General features: G+C 51.9%; 1 protein-coding gene across 1 annotated transcript; it reads left to right on the plus strand.

The window, feature by feature from the left end:
• The first annotated feature begins 767 nt into the window (after nucleotides 1-767).
• On the plus strand, nucleotides 768-6,842 carry KCNAB3 (potassium channel, voltage gated subfamily A regulatory beta subunit 3). The gene is made up of 14 exons (XM_012655679.1): nucleotides 768-1,374; nucleotides 2,736-2,779; nucleotides 2,867-2,904; nucleotides 3,140-3,219; nucleotides 4,006-4,050; nucleotides 4,136-4,180; nucleotides 4,393-4,436; nucleotides 4,626-4,712; nucleotides 4,990-5,075; nucleotides 5,203-5,323; nucleotides 5,409-5,503; nucleotides 5,638-5,758; nucleotides 5,933-6,021; nucleotides 6,297-6,842. The coding sequence occupies exons 1-14, from the start codon at nucleotides 1,133-1,135 to the stop codon at nucleotides 6,372-6,374; spliced, it is 1,215 nt and encodes a 404-aa protein (XP_012511133.1). The 5' UTR covers nucleotides 768-1,132; the 3' UTR covers nucleotides 6,375-6,842.
• The last annotated feature ends 5,740 nt before the right edge of the window (nucleotides 6,843-12,582 follow it).

Consider the following 12,582-nt stretch of genomic DNA (forward strand, 5'->3'; position numbering starts at 1 on the left):
GGCTTTCTTTCTTACTTTCTTTCTTTCCTTTTCTTTCTTTGAGACAGTCTCACTCTGTCACCTGGGCTAGCGTGCCGTGCTGTGGCTCCTGGGCTCAAGCAATCTTCCTGCCTCGGCCTCCCAAGTAGCTGGCGCTCCCAGGCGCTTGCCACCACGCCCCACTAATTTTTTGTTTCTATTTTTAGTTGGCCGGCTAATTTTTTCTATTTTTAGTAGAGACGGGGGACGGGGGTCTCACTCTTGCTCAAGCTGGTCTCGAACTCCTGCTCTCAAGTGATCCTCCCGCCTCAGCCGCCCAGAGTGCTGGGATTACAGCCAATGGGTTTCTTAACAGCTGCACTATTGACATTTTGGGCTGGATAATTCTTTGGTGTGGGGGCTGTTCTGTGCTTTGTAGGATTTTAGCTGCATCCTGGGCCACCACTCACTAGATGCTTATAGGACAGCCTTCCTCACCGCAGTCGTGAAATCAAAAATGTCTCCAAACCTTGCCAAACGTGCTCTGGATGACAAAATCCCTCCCGATTGAGAATCACTGGGTAAGGGGAAGGCTGACAGGCCTCTGGTCCCAGAGGGTGGAAGAACCACCCTCTTGGGTTCCGCTCACAAGCTGCGGGGCCTCGGCCTTGGGTGGCGAGTCTCACGCAGATGAGCGGCAGGTTTGGCTAGGAGGCGGGCGGCTCTATGCAGATGAGAGGGCGGTGCCTGCATGTTGATAAGCTGGGCCCGCTGCCGACGCTGCTGGGAGCCTAGCGGGTCCCGCTGCGGTTCGGGCTGAAGTGGCATCCCTCTCCCGCCCCCCTCGTCCCTGGGTTCCTGCCTTCCGAGGACTGTCCTCGACCTTTACCCTCGTCCATTTCCCCTGCCTTACTCCCTACTCCACTGCCCCCCGTAACTGAATATCTCCACTCCTGGCGCCCCCAGCGTTTCTCCCCTCCCGCCGCAAACCTCGCGACCTCCAACAGCCCGCCCCCGCGGCCGGATCTTGCTTGGCAGATCTCACCGCAGCCTCCCGGGTCTTCCCGCTCTCCGGGGGCTCGCCCCACTACGCCGCCGGGTTGTCAGCCCTCGGGCTTCCCTGCTCCCTCCTCCCACCCCCTTGAAGCCCCCTCCCCCGCCCTGGCCAGCCGGCATGCAGGTGTCTATCGCGTGTACCGAGCAGAACCTTCGCAGCCGGAGCAGTGAGGACCGTCTGTGTGGATCCCGGCCGGGCCCCGGGGGCGGTAATGGCGGGCCAGTCGGCGGGGGGCACGGGAATCCTCCGGGGGGTGGAGGGTGGGGCCCCAAGGCCCGAACTGCACTGGTTCCCCGACCCCCAGCGCCTGCTGGGGCCCTCCGAGAGAGCACCGGCCGAGGCACTGGCATGAAATACAGGTATGGGGGTGGCCGGGCAGCCCGCCCCATCTGCTCCCCTTTCGGGACCCCTGAGGCTTCCTGAGATGGCCACAAAGACCCTTTCAAACTTCACTGACAAGGTCCCTGTTCTTTCCATCTCTTCTTCCCTTCACCCGTACTTCTTTACTTTGTCCCTCTCTTGGTCTCCTTCAATACCCCTGACTACGAGAGAATCAAGTTTACCGAGGTTGACTGGGTCCTGTCAGACTGAGGGGATGCCCCTGACCTTCCCTATTTACCTCTAGGAAGGCTGGGGATGCACAGATCTCCAAGCTGCACACATCTCCAGGCTGTGCCCCACTCCAATGGAGTGTCCTTGGCTCGGCGTCCTGGGGAGAGGAGGGAGGGAAATGGCTTCTCACTCTGACCTGCTTGGGGTGCCTGACCCAGATACTCCCCCAACCTGCCCCAAGGGACCAACCTCCTGTGACCTTTCCTGGGGGGAGGGGAGTGAGGCCTGTGAGAAGGATGGACCACATCTTTCATCTCCATGCTGAGGGGCAGGGTCTGGGTGGGGAAAGTGAACCGACTTTATCTCAGAGAACTGGGGGGCCAGGGGCTCTTAGAACTCGCGGTAGGGGGAGGGGAGGGGCTCCTGCTTGGGAGTGAGACAAGGTCACTGATCTGACCTGCTTTGTCACCTAAGGAATCTGATCTCCTCTGTGTGTGCGGTGGCCCTGATTGGGAAACTGAGCTGCCACCTGGGTGGCGGTCATTAGGAGGAGGAGGGGACTCAGAGGTTCAGAGACAGTTTTCCAAGCCAATAGGAGCAGAGGGAGTGGAGAAGGGAGAAAGAGAAATAGGCTTTCCTGTAATACACTCTGCTACCCCCCAGGTCTCCTATCTGCCTTTGCTGGAGGTCCATCTGTCCATCTGCCCTGCCTAACTAGGGACCCTTGCCTGTCTGAGTGCCTGAATTTGACTTGGTTTACCTCTTCTCTCCTAGTGTCTGCCCTTCAGCTCACAAACTCACCACAATTAGCTAGTCACACTCTTCCCAGCCCTCCCACTTCCACACATCCCAGAGATGACTCTAAACACAGAAAAGACCTCACCTAGAAGAAGGACAAACCAGACAGCATATCTTCAATGTGATAGGAGAGAACAGAGGCACTGGACAGAGGAACAGTCATTTATTGGTTCACTTATTCTTTCAACAATATTCCTAGGGCCTCTGCTATGGAGCTAGCACTTGCTCAATCCTGTAGGCCCACTGAGTCTAGTTTCTTTGAACTGAGATACCCTGAGGGTTTCTCAGTCCAGAAGGAGAGGAGCTGGGGGCTGATAATCTAGGTCCCTAATGAGGCTCCACCCCTTCCTGCTGCTTCTGAATCCTGTAGGAACCTGGGAAAGTCTGGTCTTCGGGTATCCTGTCTTGGCCTGGGTGAGTTAGAACAGGGATTAAGGGAAGGGGGCATTCTTTCATGGCCTGCCTCTTACAGCTCTCATGTACGTGGCTTCTCTCTTGCAGGTACCTGGGTCACATTTGGTTCTCAGATCTCAGATGAGGTATAAGTGATGGGATCTAGAAACACGGTGGGGGAGGGGGAGGAAACCAGAAAAAGGGGAAATGGACCTGGATAGAGGTTTGGACAATAAGCATGGGGAATGAGGGATCTGAGGCTGGAGCTTGGGGAAAGGGAAGAGAATGTGGAAACCAGGGCTGAGGTTTGGTGGGTTAGAGTGTAGTGAAGGTGGTAAGTGAGGGGCAGTAGTGGATCAACTCTTTCTCTCACCTCCCTAGATAGCCGAGGATGTGCTGACAGTAGCCTATGAGCATGGTGTAAACCTGTTTGACACCGCTGAAGTGCATGCAGCAGGAAAGTAAGGACTGGGATCAAAGAGCTAAGTTCCATCTGGAAGACTGAGAGAGCATCAGGGCTCTTGTTTTCCCTCTAAAGAACCCTGAGAATTCTGAGAACATCAAGTTCCAACCTTTCAGCCAATGGGTCCCCAAAGCATTATGGGAGTTGTAGTCCCAATATCAGTCCCTCTCAAGCTTAGAAGTCACTGGGCATACTGTGTAGTCACATTAAATAAAGTCAACAAATATATCCTGGGCATTAGTTATGTGCAACTATGTGAGGATTACAAAGCTAAATTTTCAAACACACTGCCCCATCACACATCCATGACTTCACACTGGAAGCAGTAAAAACCTAGGATGACCTACCCTTGCCTCTTCCACATCTGGCAAATACTTCTGCTCATCTTCAAGACTTGACCCAAATGTTCACTCCTCTAAGAAGTGGCCGGGGGGTGAGGGCAGTGGGCAGCCCAGATGGTTAAAGGCAGACAAGGCAGTGTCCTCCCTGGCTCTACACCATCCATCTGTCCTTCTTCCCTCAATCCTATTCTATTTTAGTACCCACAACAGTGCTTGATACATAATTGATGCACAACAGATATCTGTTGAATGAATGAATAAAGGAAAACTATATAGCTACATCCCTAGTTCCAGAAGCCCCTCTTACATAGTCTAGGATGGGGCTGAAAGCCCAAATTGGCTCCTGGTTTATGCTCTACTTTATAAGAGAGGAAAAGGTGGGGAAGAGTAGAAGGAATTGATCCACCTTGGAGGGGTCAGTGCCTCTGCGTTGTCTCTTTTAGGGCTGAAAGAACCCTAGGCAACATCCTCAAGAGCAAAGGTTGGAGGTGAGACTGTGTTTTGGGGGGTTTCTGGGGACATGATCATCCAAAAATCCTTTTCTTGCTGGTTCTCCCATTTCTCCTTTTCCAGGAGATCAAGCTATGTCATCACCACCAAGATTTTTTGGGGAGGACAGTAAGTGGCTGCCCCACTATGATTGGGGAGAAGACCTAAAAAGAATGTGTTCAAGTGTATGGGAAGGGGGTGGGGATAGCTGTCCTGCACCTGCTATCCCAGGTCTGCACCCTGCTTGTGAGGACCGTGCAATCCCAGTTCCTCACCACTCCAGGCCAGCCCTGGTCCCCTATCTTTATCACACTTTATCTTTGACTTACCTTTTCCTACAGGGCAGAAACTGAGAGAGGCTTGAGCCGCAAACACATCATTGAGGGTGAGAATTAGGGGCTGGGAAACTGAAGTGGTGGGGTATGGAAGCCAGAGGAGTAGGGAACATTTTCTGAAGCTCTGAATTGGAGGCTTTGAATATGGACTTAGGTGGCCATGGCAAAGGGATAGGGTCCAAATTCTTAGTAAACTGAACCTGAGGTGCTTATTTTCCTTTCCCCACCCCAACCTCCAGGCTTGCGAGGATCCCTAGAACGCCTCCAGCTGGGATACGTGGACATCGTCTTTGCCAATCGCTCAGACCCCAACAGTCCTATGGAGGGTAAAAGCAGCACCCCAAAGCCTGACAGTCTTTCAACACTAAGCACTCCCTCAAACCCTCAGCAGGAAGCCAGCCCTCACTTAGAAGACCTGCCAAGCTCCACAGTGGAGGCTCAGATCTCATGACTTGGACAGGGAGGGAGGCAAAGAACAGATACAAACCTCTCTGACTCCACAGAGATGCTTAGGGTCTTAGTGGGGCAAGCAGAGTTCTGCAGATCTGGAGCCCTAGATTCCAGAGGTCTGACAGTGAGGCTCTCCCTCTCCTGTGTGCCTAGAGATTGTACGAGCCATGACCTATGTCATCAACCAGGGCCTGGCCCTATACTGGGGGACATCCCGATGGGGGGCTGCAGAAATCATGGTGAGTGTGTGACTCTACTTCCCCCTGTCCAACAACTGGTTCCCACTTTTCAGATGACTACTCCAAATCCCACTGGACTGGGGGGAAGGAGTGCTCTGACCCCCATCTCTTCCCCACCCCAACCCAGGAGGCCTACTCCATGGCCAGACAGTTCAATCTGATTCCTCCCGTGTGTGAACAAGCTGAGCACCACCTGTTTCAGAGGGAGAAGGTGGAGATGCAGCTGCCAGAGCTCTACCACAAGATTGGTTCGCAGACCCTCATCCCTAACTTTCCCCCAGCCTCATCTGTGGCCTAGGTCCCTTTGCCAATACCCAGTCTTCTTCCTCTTAGGTGTTGGCTCAGTCACCTGGTCCCCTCTGGCCTGTGGGCTCATTACTAGCAAGTATGATGGGCGAATCCCAGATACCTGCAGGGCTGCCATCAAGGTGAGATCTGGGAGCTCAAGATGGCAGGACTGTGCTATCTGGGCTACTCTGCGTGCGCGTGGGTGTGTGTGTGTGTGTGTGTGTGTGGTGGTGGTGGTGGTGGGGGTCTTTTGCTGATTCTTCTTGGCCTCCAGGGCTACCAGTGGCTCAAGGACAAAGTGCAGAATGAGGATGGCAAGAAGCAACAAGCCAAAGTCACAGACCTTCTGCCCATCGCTCACCAGCTGGGCTGCACTGTGGCCCAGCTTGCTATTGGTGAGACACTGCCAGCCCTGGGCCCTGCAGGGGCCCTATCTCCTCCGAGATGCTCCCGAACCTGTCCGCAGACTGACTTGTCCCTAGGGAGGGGCCTCTTCTTCAGAGACATCTCTGAAGTCTATGTGCTCACTGTTCTCCACCGGTTCTCTTTTTTTGCTCCTCTGGCCTCAGCGTGGTGTCTCCGCAGTGAGGGTGTCAGCTCGGTCTTGCTGGGGGTGTCCAGTGCAGAGCAGCTGATTGAACACCTGGGTGCTCTACAGGTGAGCTAGAGACTCAGAGGCTTAGCCTATCTCTGACCCCTTCCTCAGGGGTCAAAGCCATGCTGTCCAACCCAAAATGGCCCTGTGAGGTCACCCACTACAAAGTCCTCACTTTGCAGGTGAGAGGTCCCAGGGCCACAAAGCGAGGCAGGGGCACAGATGCGACTCTTCTTGCCATTGGCCCCACTGTGATTTTTCCCCGGGTCCTTGAACCCCATGCCCTTCCTCAGTGACCCAGCATGTACTACCCTCTCCATCACCCCACTATCCTCCAGGTGCTGAGCCAGCTGACCCCGCAGACGGTGATGGAGATAGACGGGCTCCTGGGTAACAAGCCGCATTCCAAGAAATAGTGCGTCGGGGGCGCGGGGACCTAACCCAGAGCCGCTGCACCTGCCCCAGAACCGCTTCCTCGCAGCTGCCTCTCTCTGGATCCCTCCCCGCAGCGGCCAGAGCCAGAGTCGCCCCGCCCACTAACGAGTCCCAGCTTTGAGTAGCGATACGCATGAACAAGCCATATCCTTCCGCAGTGAGGCTGAAGAGAGAAAGTAGTCCGCCCGCCACCTGCTGCGTCCTCCTGGCCTTGCAAATCCTGGGCATGAGCTACTGGCCAATCGCTCTCTGCCACTCGCTCCCTTCTCTCTTCCTCCTATTGCCGAGGCCCAGGAAAAAAAACGGGCCGATACAGGAAACATACAGAGTACCTCAAAAGGGGCCCTCGAAATGTTATCAAGGGGTAATAATTTAGTGAGTTGTGATGTCCTCTGGGACTTAGGAAATGGGGCTCTTATGTTATTCGGTGCAAAGGAAGCCAGGCTGGTCCTGGCAGGAAGTAAATGATAACCTTTGGGAAACCAGGACTCTGCCTCCCAACCCAGAGATCAGGGCTTACAACTAGAACTAGTGTAATACTTTGTTCTTGGGAGAGGGCGGTAAGGGTGGGGGCTATAGTAACGCAGCACTGACAAAGGTAGAGGGAAATTTGACAGCAGGTTTACAGTGTGTGTGGCCTGGCAAAAGTGGCCAGGGTGGCCCCTGGAAAATAAAGTTGGGCTGTATTTTGCAGGAATTAGCGACAACCTTTGGGTCACGGGCAGAGACATGGAACTGATATAAAAAGGTCTAGGGATAGATTTTGAGCCTTGAGCGGGACTTCCTACCTGGCAGTGGAGGATTGGGTCTTCCTCCCAGCAATAACCCTAAAGCAATAATGATGGCCTCTCTTCTGTAATACTTCCCAGGGAACTGTAAATAAAATCTCAGTTGATCCTCACAGTGTCTGAAATTGCAGAGGGTTGGGAGGTTAGGGACAGTCTCATGTGTCTGGCCCCTCTGCCCCCTGCCATTAGAAAGCTCCCAGCACTAGCCTTCTCTCCATTGCTCATTCACCTCGGTGACCCAGGCATTCAGTTCCTACTCACTGCTCTCAATAAGGACCCAGGCACCAGGTACCCCAGGCCCCAGATTTCTTCCTTCTTGTGGTCGCCACATTCCTTAGAACCCAGAGATCTGGCTTCATTGTTTTGTTCCTCCTCTTTCTACAAAGGACTCAGCTGTCTGACACCCTTGCCCTTGTTTTTTTAGTTTTTTTTTAAAGTTACATTAGCCATACTTCTTGTCTCGTTCTCGTTTCCCTCTCGCCAGATACCCACACATATGCCAAGGAACTATCTGATTGGTTTTCTTGTGGCTGAGTGGGAGAGGCTGTCCCGAAGCTGAGGCTTTGCCATTTGGAGGGGAGTAAAGTGAAGACCAGTCTATGGTTGAAGGGATACAGAGAGAAGGAAAGGAGTTATAAATTTAAAAGAAAACAAGTGAAATATCAGGTGTGAGGGTAGCAGAAAAGCAGAATCAAATAAAGCTATATGAGATATTACACCTATTCTTCCCCAAATGACTGATTTCCCTGGGACAGAAAGTGACTTAAAAGTTACAGCCTTAATGATCACAAAGCAGAGTAGGATGAGCTCTGCCTTCCTTAAATACAACCTCACCATCTCCCTTTTACCCATCTTCATCCTACCCTGAACCTGAAGCTGGGAAAGCAGAGTAAAACCAATTTCCAAAAGACAAAAGTCAGTATCATGCATTTCCTGGATTAGCAACCAACTGGATCAACTAATGAATACTTACATCCACCCCTATCATTTCCCACTCATTTTGGAAGACAAAGAAGTGAAATGTATGACTAAACTATGATTAGTTATTCTGTAACAAACACTGAAGAATGTATCAACTCAAAATAGTATTCTCCTTAAGTAGTTATCTTGGAGGGTTATGCACTTATTTTAATGATGCCTCCCCCATTGCTTAAAATATTTTATAATTAAAATTCTTCTTAAAATTAGTCTTCAGAGACAGTTTAGAAAGTCCTTGTAAAAAGCCTTCATTGCCACACCTCCTTTGTATATAAACATTTGCCATATTTGTCACTCTCCTGGTTCATTATTTATTTATTGAGTGCTACTATGGAATGGTACAGAATATAGTGGTGAACTAAACCAGACTCAGAACAACCTCCATGCAGCTTGCTGATGGGAAAGACAATCACATAACTACCATATACAAACTTCAGTTGTCCAAAGTCCAAAGGAAAGCACATGGGTTACCAGAGTCTATAACGGGTCTTTGACATGGTGAAGCTGCACTGAGAGCTGAAGGATAAGTAGGTGTTAATAAGGTGAAAGCAAGAGGGTTAGGGGAAGAGCATATGCAAAGGCCCTGTAGCAGAAAGGAACATGCAAGCCAAAGGTCCCCAAAGCCAGGGTATCTAAGGAGAAATAGAAGCAGAATATGAGACATAGATGATTTCAGAACACACAGGGCCTTACAAGGCACCTTAGAATATTATCTTTATCCTAAGGATAGTAGGAAACCCTCTATATCAGTTATCTATTGATATACAACAAATCATCCCCAAATTTAATAGTTCGAAATAACTTTTAAAAATTTTATTATTTTTTTTCATGATTCTGTGGGTTGGCTGGGAATTTCTCTGCTGTTTTCACCTGGGCTCGCTCATTCCACGGCACTTGGCTGAGCAGCAAAATCCAAGATGGCCTCCCAACATGTTTGACAGTTAGAGCTGGCAATTGGCTAGGGCTCTTCTCTTCTCCACGTGGTCTCATCCTCCAGTGGTCTTAAACCTACTTCTTTACGTAGTGGTCTTAAGAGGCAAAATGAACTAGGTTTAGTGATGGGCCGGTAAAGAAAAGTGAGGGCAAGGAAAAGGTCAAGGATAATACCTAAGTCTCTAGAGTTTAGCAACCCTCGAGGGTTCCAAAGGAACAAAGGCAGAAGCTCCAAGGCCTCTGAAGGACAAGGCTCCGGAACTCACATATCCCTTCTGCCCCATCTACTGTCAAAGTTAGTTACGAGGCCAGCCCAGATTCAAGGGATAGGGAAAGAGACCACAATTCTTGATGGGAGAAGCAGCAAAGTTATGTTGCAAAGGAATTTAGGGCCATCAAACTACCACTCCATTAAAAGGTTTTAAACATGAGTGGAAGGAGTGTGTGATAGGCCATGATTCGGTTTGAGATTTGGAAAGACCACTAAACAATATGGAAGGAAGCCAGAGTGCCTGTGGAGACTGGTTAGGTTTGAGGCTCCTGCTGGCGTCTAAGCAAGAAACAGCAGCAGCCTGGACTAGGGTGGTATGCTGGAGGTGGAGAAGAGTAGGTGCATTAGAGAGATATTTAAGAGGCAAAATGAACTAGGCTTAGTGATGGGCCGGTAAAGGAAAAGTGAGGGCAAGGAAAGGGTCAAGGATAATTCCTAAATCTCTGGTGTTGAGCAAAGGAAAGGGCAGGAAATACTGGAAGAAATGCTGGTATGGACACGGAGATCATTAGTTTTGGTTCTGGAAAATAAATAACAAGAGCTGTAGAGCAGGCAACTGATATACAGATCTGGAGCTTAGGGGGGCCTTGGCTGTCAAACACTTTGGGAACATTTATATAATCAAATCTACCTTAAAAGATTAAGATTTACCACCAATTGAAGATATTAAAAGATCTGAGGAGCACCATTCCAAAGGGAAGTTCCAAAGAAGTTCTGAATTATGACAGCATTACTGGAATAAGTAGACAGCTTCCCCCAAGTGATAATGAAGACAATACAACTCAAAATTTCTGAAATGTTTGTGTACAAATAATGTTATACTTCCTCACAAAGATTACCCCTTAAGTCTTAATAATTTAGTTAAAAAACAAAACTAGCTCTACACTGCCTGTTATAGCCAGTTAATGTCTTGGGTGTAGAGAAGTCCATCTTGTACATATTGATCAAGAGAGATGGGTGTTGAAACTGTTGGGTATGGAGAAGTTAAAGTGAACACAATATAGGCTGGGGACACAGGATAATAACAATAGCTAATACAGTATTTACCTGGTGTTTGCTATCTACTAGGCATCATTTTAACCACCTGAAACATATAAGCTCATTCAATTCTTTCTATTATTATTATCCACATTTTATGAGGAAACCAAGGCCCAAAGAAATTAAGTAACTTGCTCAAAGTGTCACAACTAGTAAGTGGTAGAGGCTAGGATTTGAACTCAAGCCAGCTGGCTCTAGACTGTGTTATTACCCTCCACAACAGAACCTGGGCTGCAGGTCCAGGAGAGGAGGGAAGGAGGCAGCTGGGTGTGGGTGTGGCACCATGAGGGAACGTGGGCTGTGAGTAGCATGTCCTGTTTACCTGTAGGGGAAGTCAGACCCCTGAGTCAGAACTCATGCTGGACTGCTTTGCTGGAGCCATCATGATGTGTGGGTGTCCAGGCCTGGATACTCCAGAAGGAAAGGATTCTCGGCATTCCTAAGGCAGTGGTCCTGGAATCTAGGTCCCTGGTTAGGCCGAGATGTCAGCTGGGAGTTAAGCAGTTTGGGAAGAATGAAATTTGGGAAGCTGGCCTTACAAGAACACAGAGAGGTCACGTAGAATACGGAAAATTGTGGGCAGAATGAGTTACTGCCAGAGCAGCAAGCATCGACTCAAAAGGCCCAGGAGCCCACTAAAGGTTGGGTAGAATGGGCAGTGTAACTGGCTCAGGAAGTCTGTTTTGGTGGGGCTGTGAAAGAGTATAAGCAACTGAACAAACAGATCAAGGGGCTTTAGAGACCGGTGCTAGTGGCTGCAGGCTAAGGTGCAAGAAGGAACCTGGGGGTTCGCACACGGTAGAATTAAGGAGTGCTGGGGCACTGTGCTGGGGAGTGAAGGAAGGCGTGACCACCAGAGCTCCAGTCCTAGCATCGTCGCGGCCACCTCCCCCGCGCCGCCATAGCTGTCATTCCTGGCCTCGCACCTCCACCGCCCCAACCCGTGCCACAGCAGGGAGCGGCCCGACCACAGCGTGACGCCACGAAGGGCGGGACCTCAGTATTAAAAGGCGCAAGAGGCCGCGGCGCCCGCCCCAGGACCAAACGCGGGCCACAGGAGGGTCCGCTCGTTCTACCCACGAAGCCGGCAGCATTAGCGACGCCCTTGAGTCCGCGGCAGGCACGATGCAGCTCCTGATGAGAGTGCCCTCTCTTCCGGAGCGGGGCGAGCTGGACTGCAACATCTGCTACCAACCCTTCAACCTCGGGGGCCGAGCACCCCGCCGCCTGCCCGGGACGGCGCGTGCCCGCTGCGGCCACACGCTCTGCACGGCCTGCCTGCGCGAGCTGGCGGCCCGCGGCGACGGCAGCGGGGCGGCCGCGCGCGTGGTGCGCCTGCGCCGCGTCGTCACGTGCCCCTTCTGCCGCGCGCCCTCCCCACTCCCGCGCGGTGGCGTCACGGAGATCGCTGTGGACCCGGGCTTGTGGTCGCGATTGGAGGAAAAAGCGCGGGCCGAGGGCGAACGAAATGAGGCGGGGAGCCCGGCCAAGGAAAGCGGCGATGCTGACGGAGAGGAGGACGAGGATGGGGCGAACAAGGGGGCGGGGCCTAGGAGCGCGGGTTGGCGTGCGCTTCGGCGGCTCTGGTACAGGGTCCTGGTGCCCGCGCGCCGCTGGCGGCGTCCGCTGCCTTGCAATGGTGAGAGGCCGCCGGGGGAGGATGCTGGGAGAGCGCGCTGAAGAACTCCGGGGTTCGGTTGCATGCTCCTGACCTTGCTGCCACTAACCTTTCTTCTCTCCCCCAGTGCTCTACTGTCCCGAGATCAAGGACATTGCCCGTATTACCCGGTGCACGCTGTAATCGGGGAACCGGGAAGCGAAGGCCAAAGGAAGGTGGAAGCTGCAGCTTTGGGACGTGCTTTAGTACTGGGGGCTGATGTCAGGAATACCGCCTCTGAGATCCTGGGATTGTCGCTTGATCGAGAGAGATGAGCCGAGAGGACTGGAGGGAACGCCCTGGGAGGTGCTGATGTTGAGCTGGGGAGGCTCCTAGACGAACTCGCCCCCATCTACTAACTGTGCCAGCCTTACATTTTCAGGATGGAGTGGCCAAGGGATGATACAAACAAAGCCTACGTTACTGTGGGAAGCAGACAGACTGTTTTCTTAGCTTACTTTGGCTTTTGTCCAGGGTGGTTCTGGTGTGTGGGAGCAACAGGTCCCATTTTAGCAATTCTTTGC

This window comes from Propithecus coquereli, unplaced genomic scaffold (genome assembly GCF_000956105.1).
Source record: "Propithecus coquereli isolate 6110/MARCELLA unplaced genomic scaffold, Pcoq_1.0 Scaffold482, whole genome shotgun sequence".
In the NCBI taxonomy this organism is placed as follows: Eukaryota; Metazoa; Chordata; class Mammalia; order Primates; family Indriidae; genus Propithecus; species Propithecus coquereli.

Excerpts from the sequence above, each read along its gene's own strand:
- KCNAB3 (XM_012655679.1), top strand. The coding sequence starts at position 1,133 with ATGCAGGTGTCTATCGCGTGTACCGAGCAGAACCTTCGCAGCCGGAGC. Across the intron at positions 3,220-4,005 it reads GAAGTGCATGCAGCAGGAAA|GGCTGAAAGAACCCTAGGCA; the intron begins GTAAGGACTGGG and ends TGTCTCTTTTAG. Across the intron at positions 6,022-6,296 it reads AACACCTGGGTGCTCTACAG|GTGCTGAGCCAGCTGACCCC; the intron begins GTGAGCTAGAGA and ends ACTATCCTCCAG.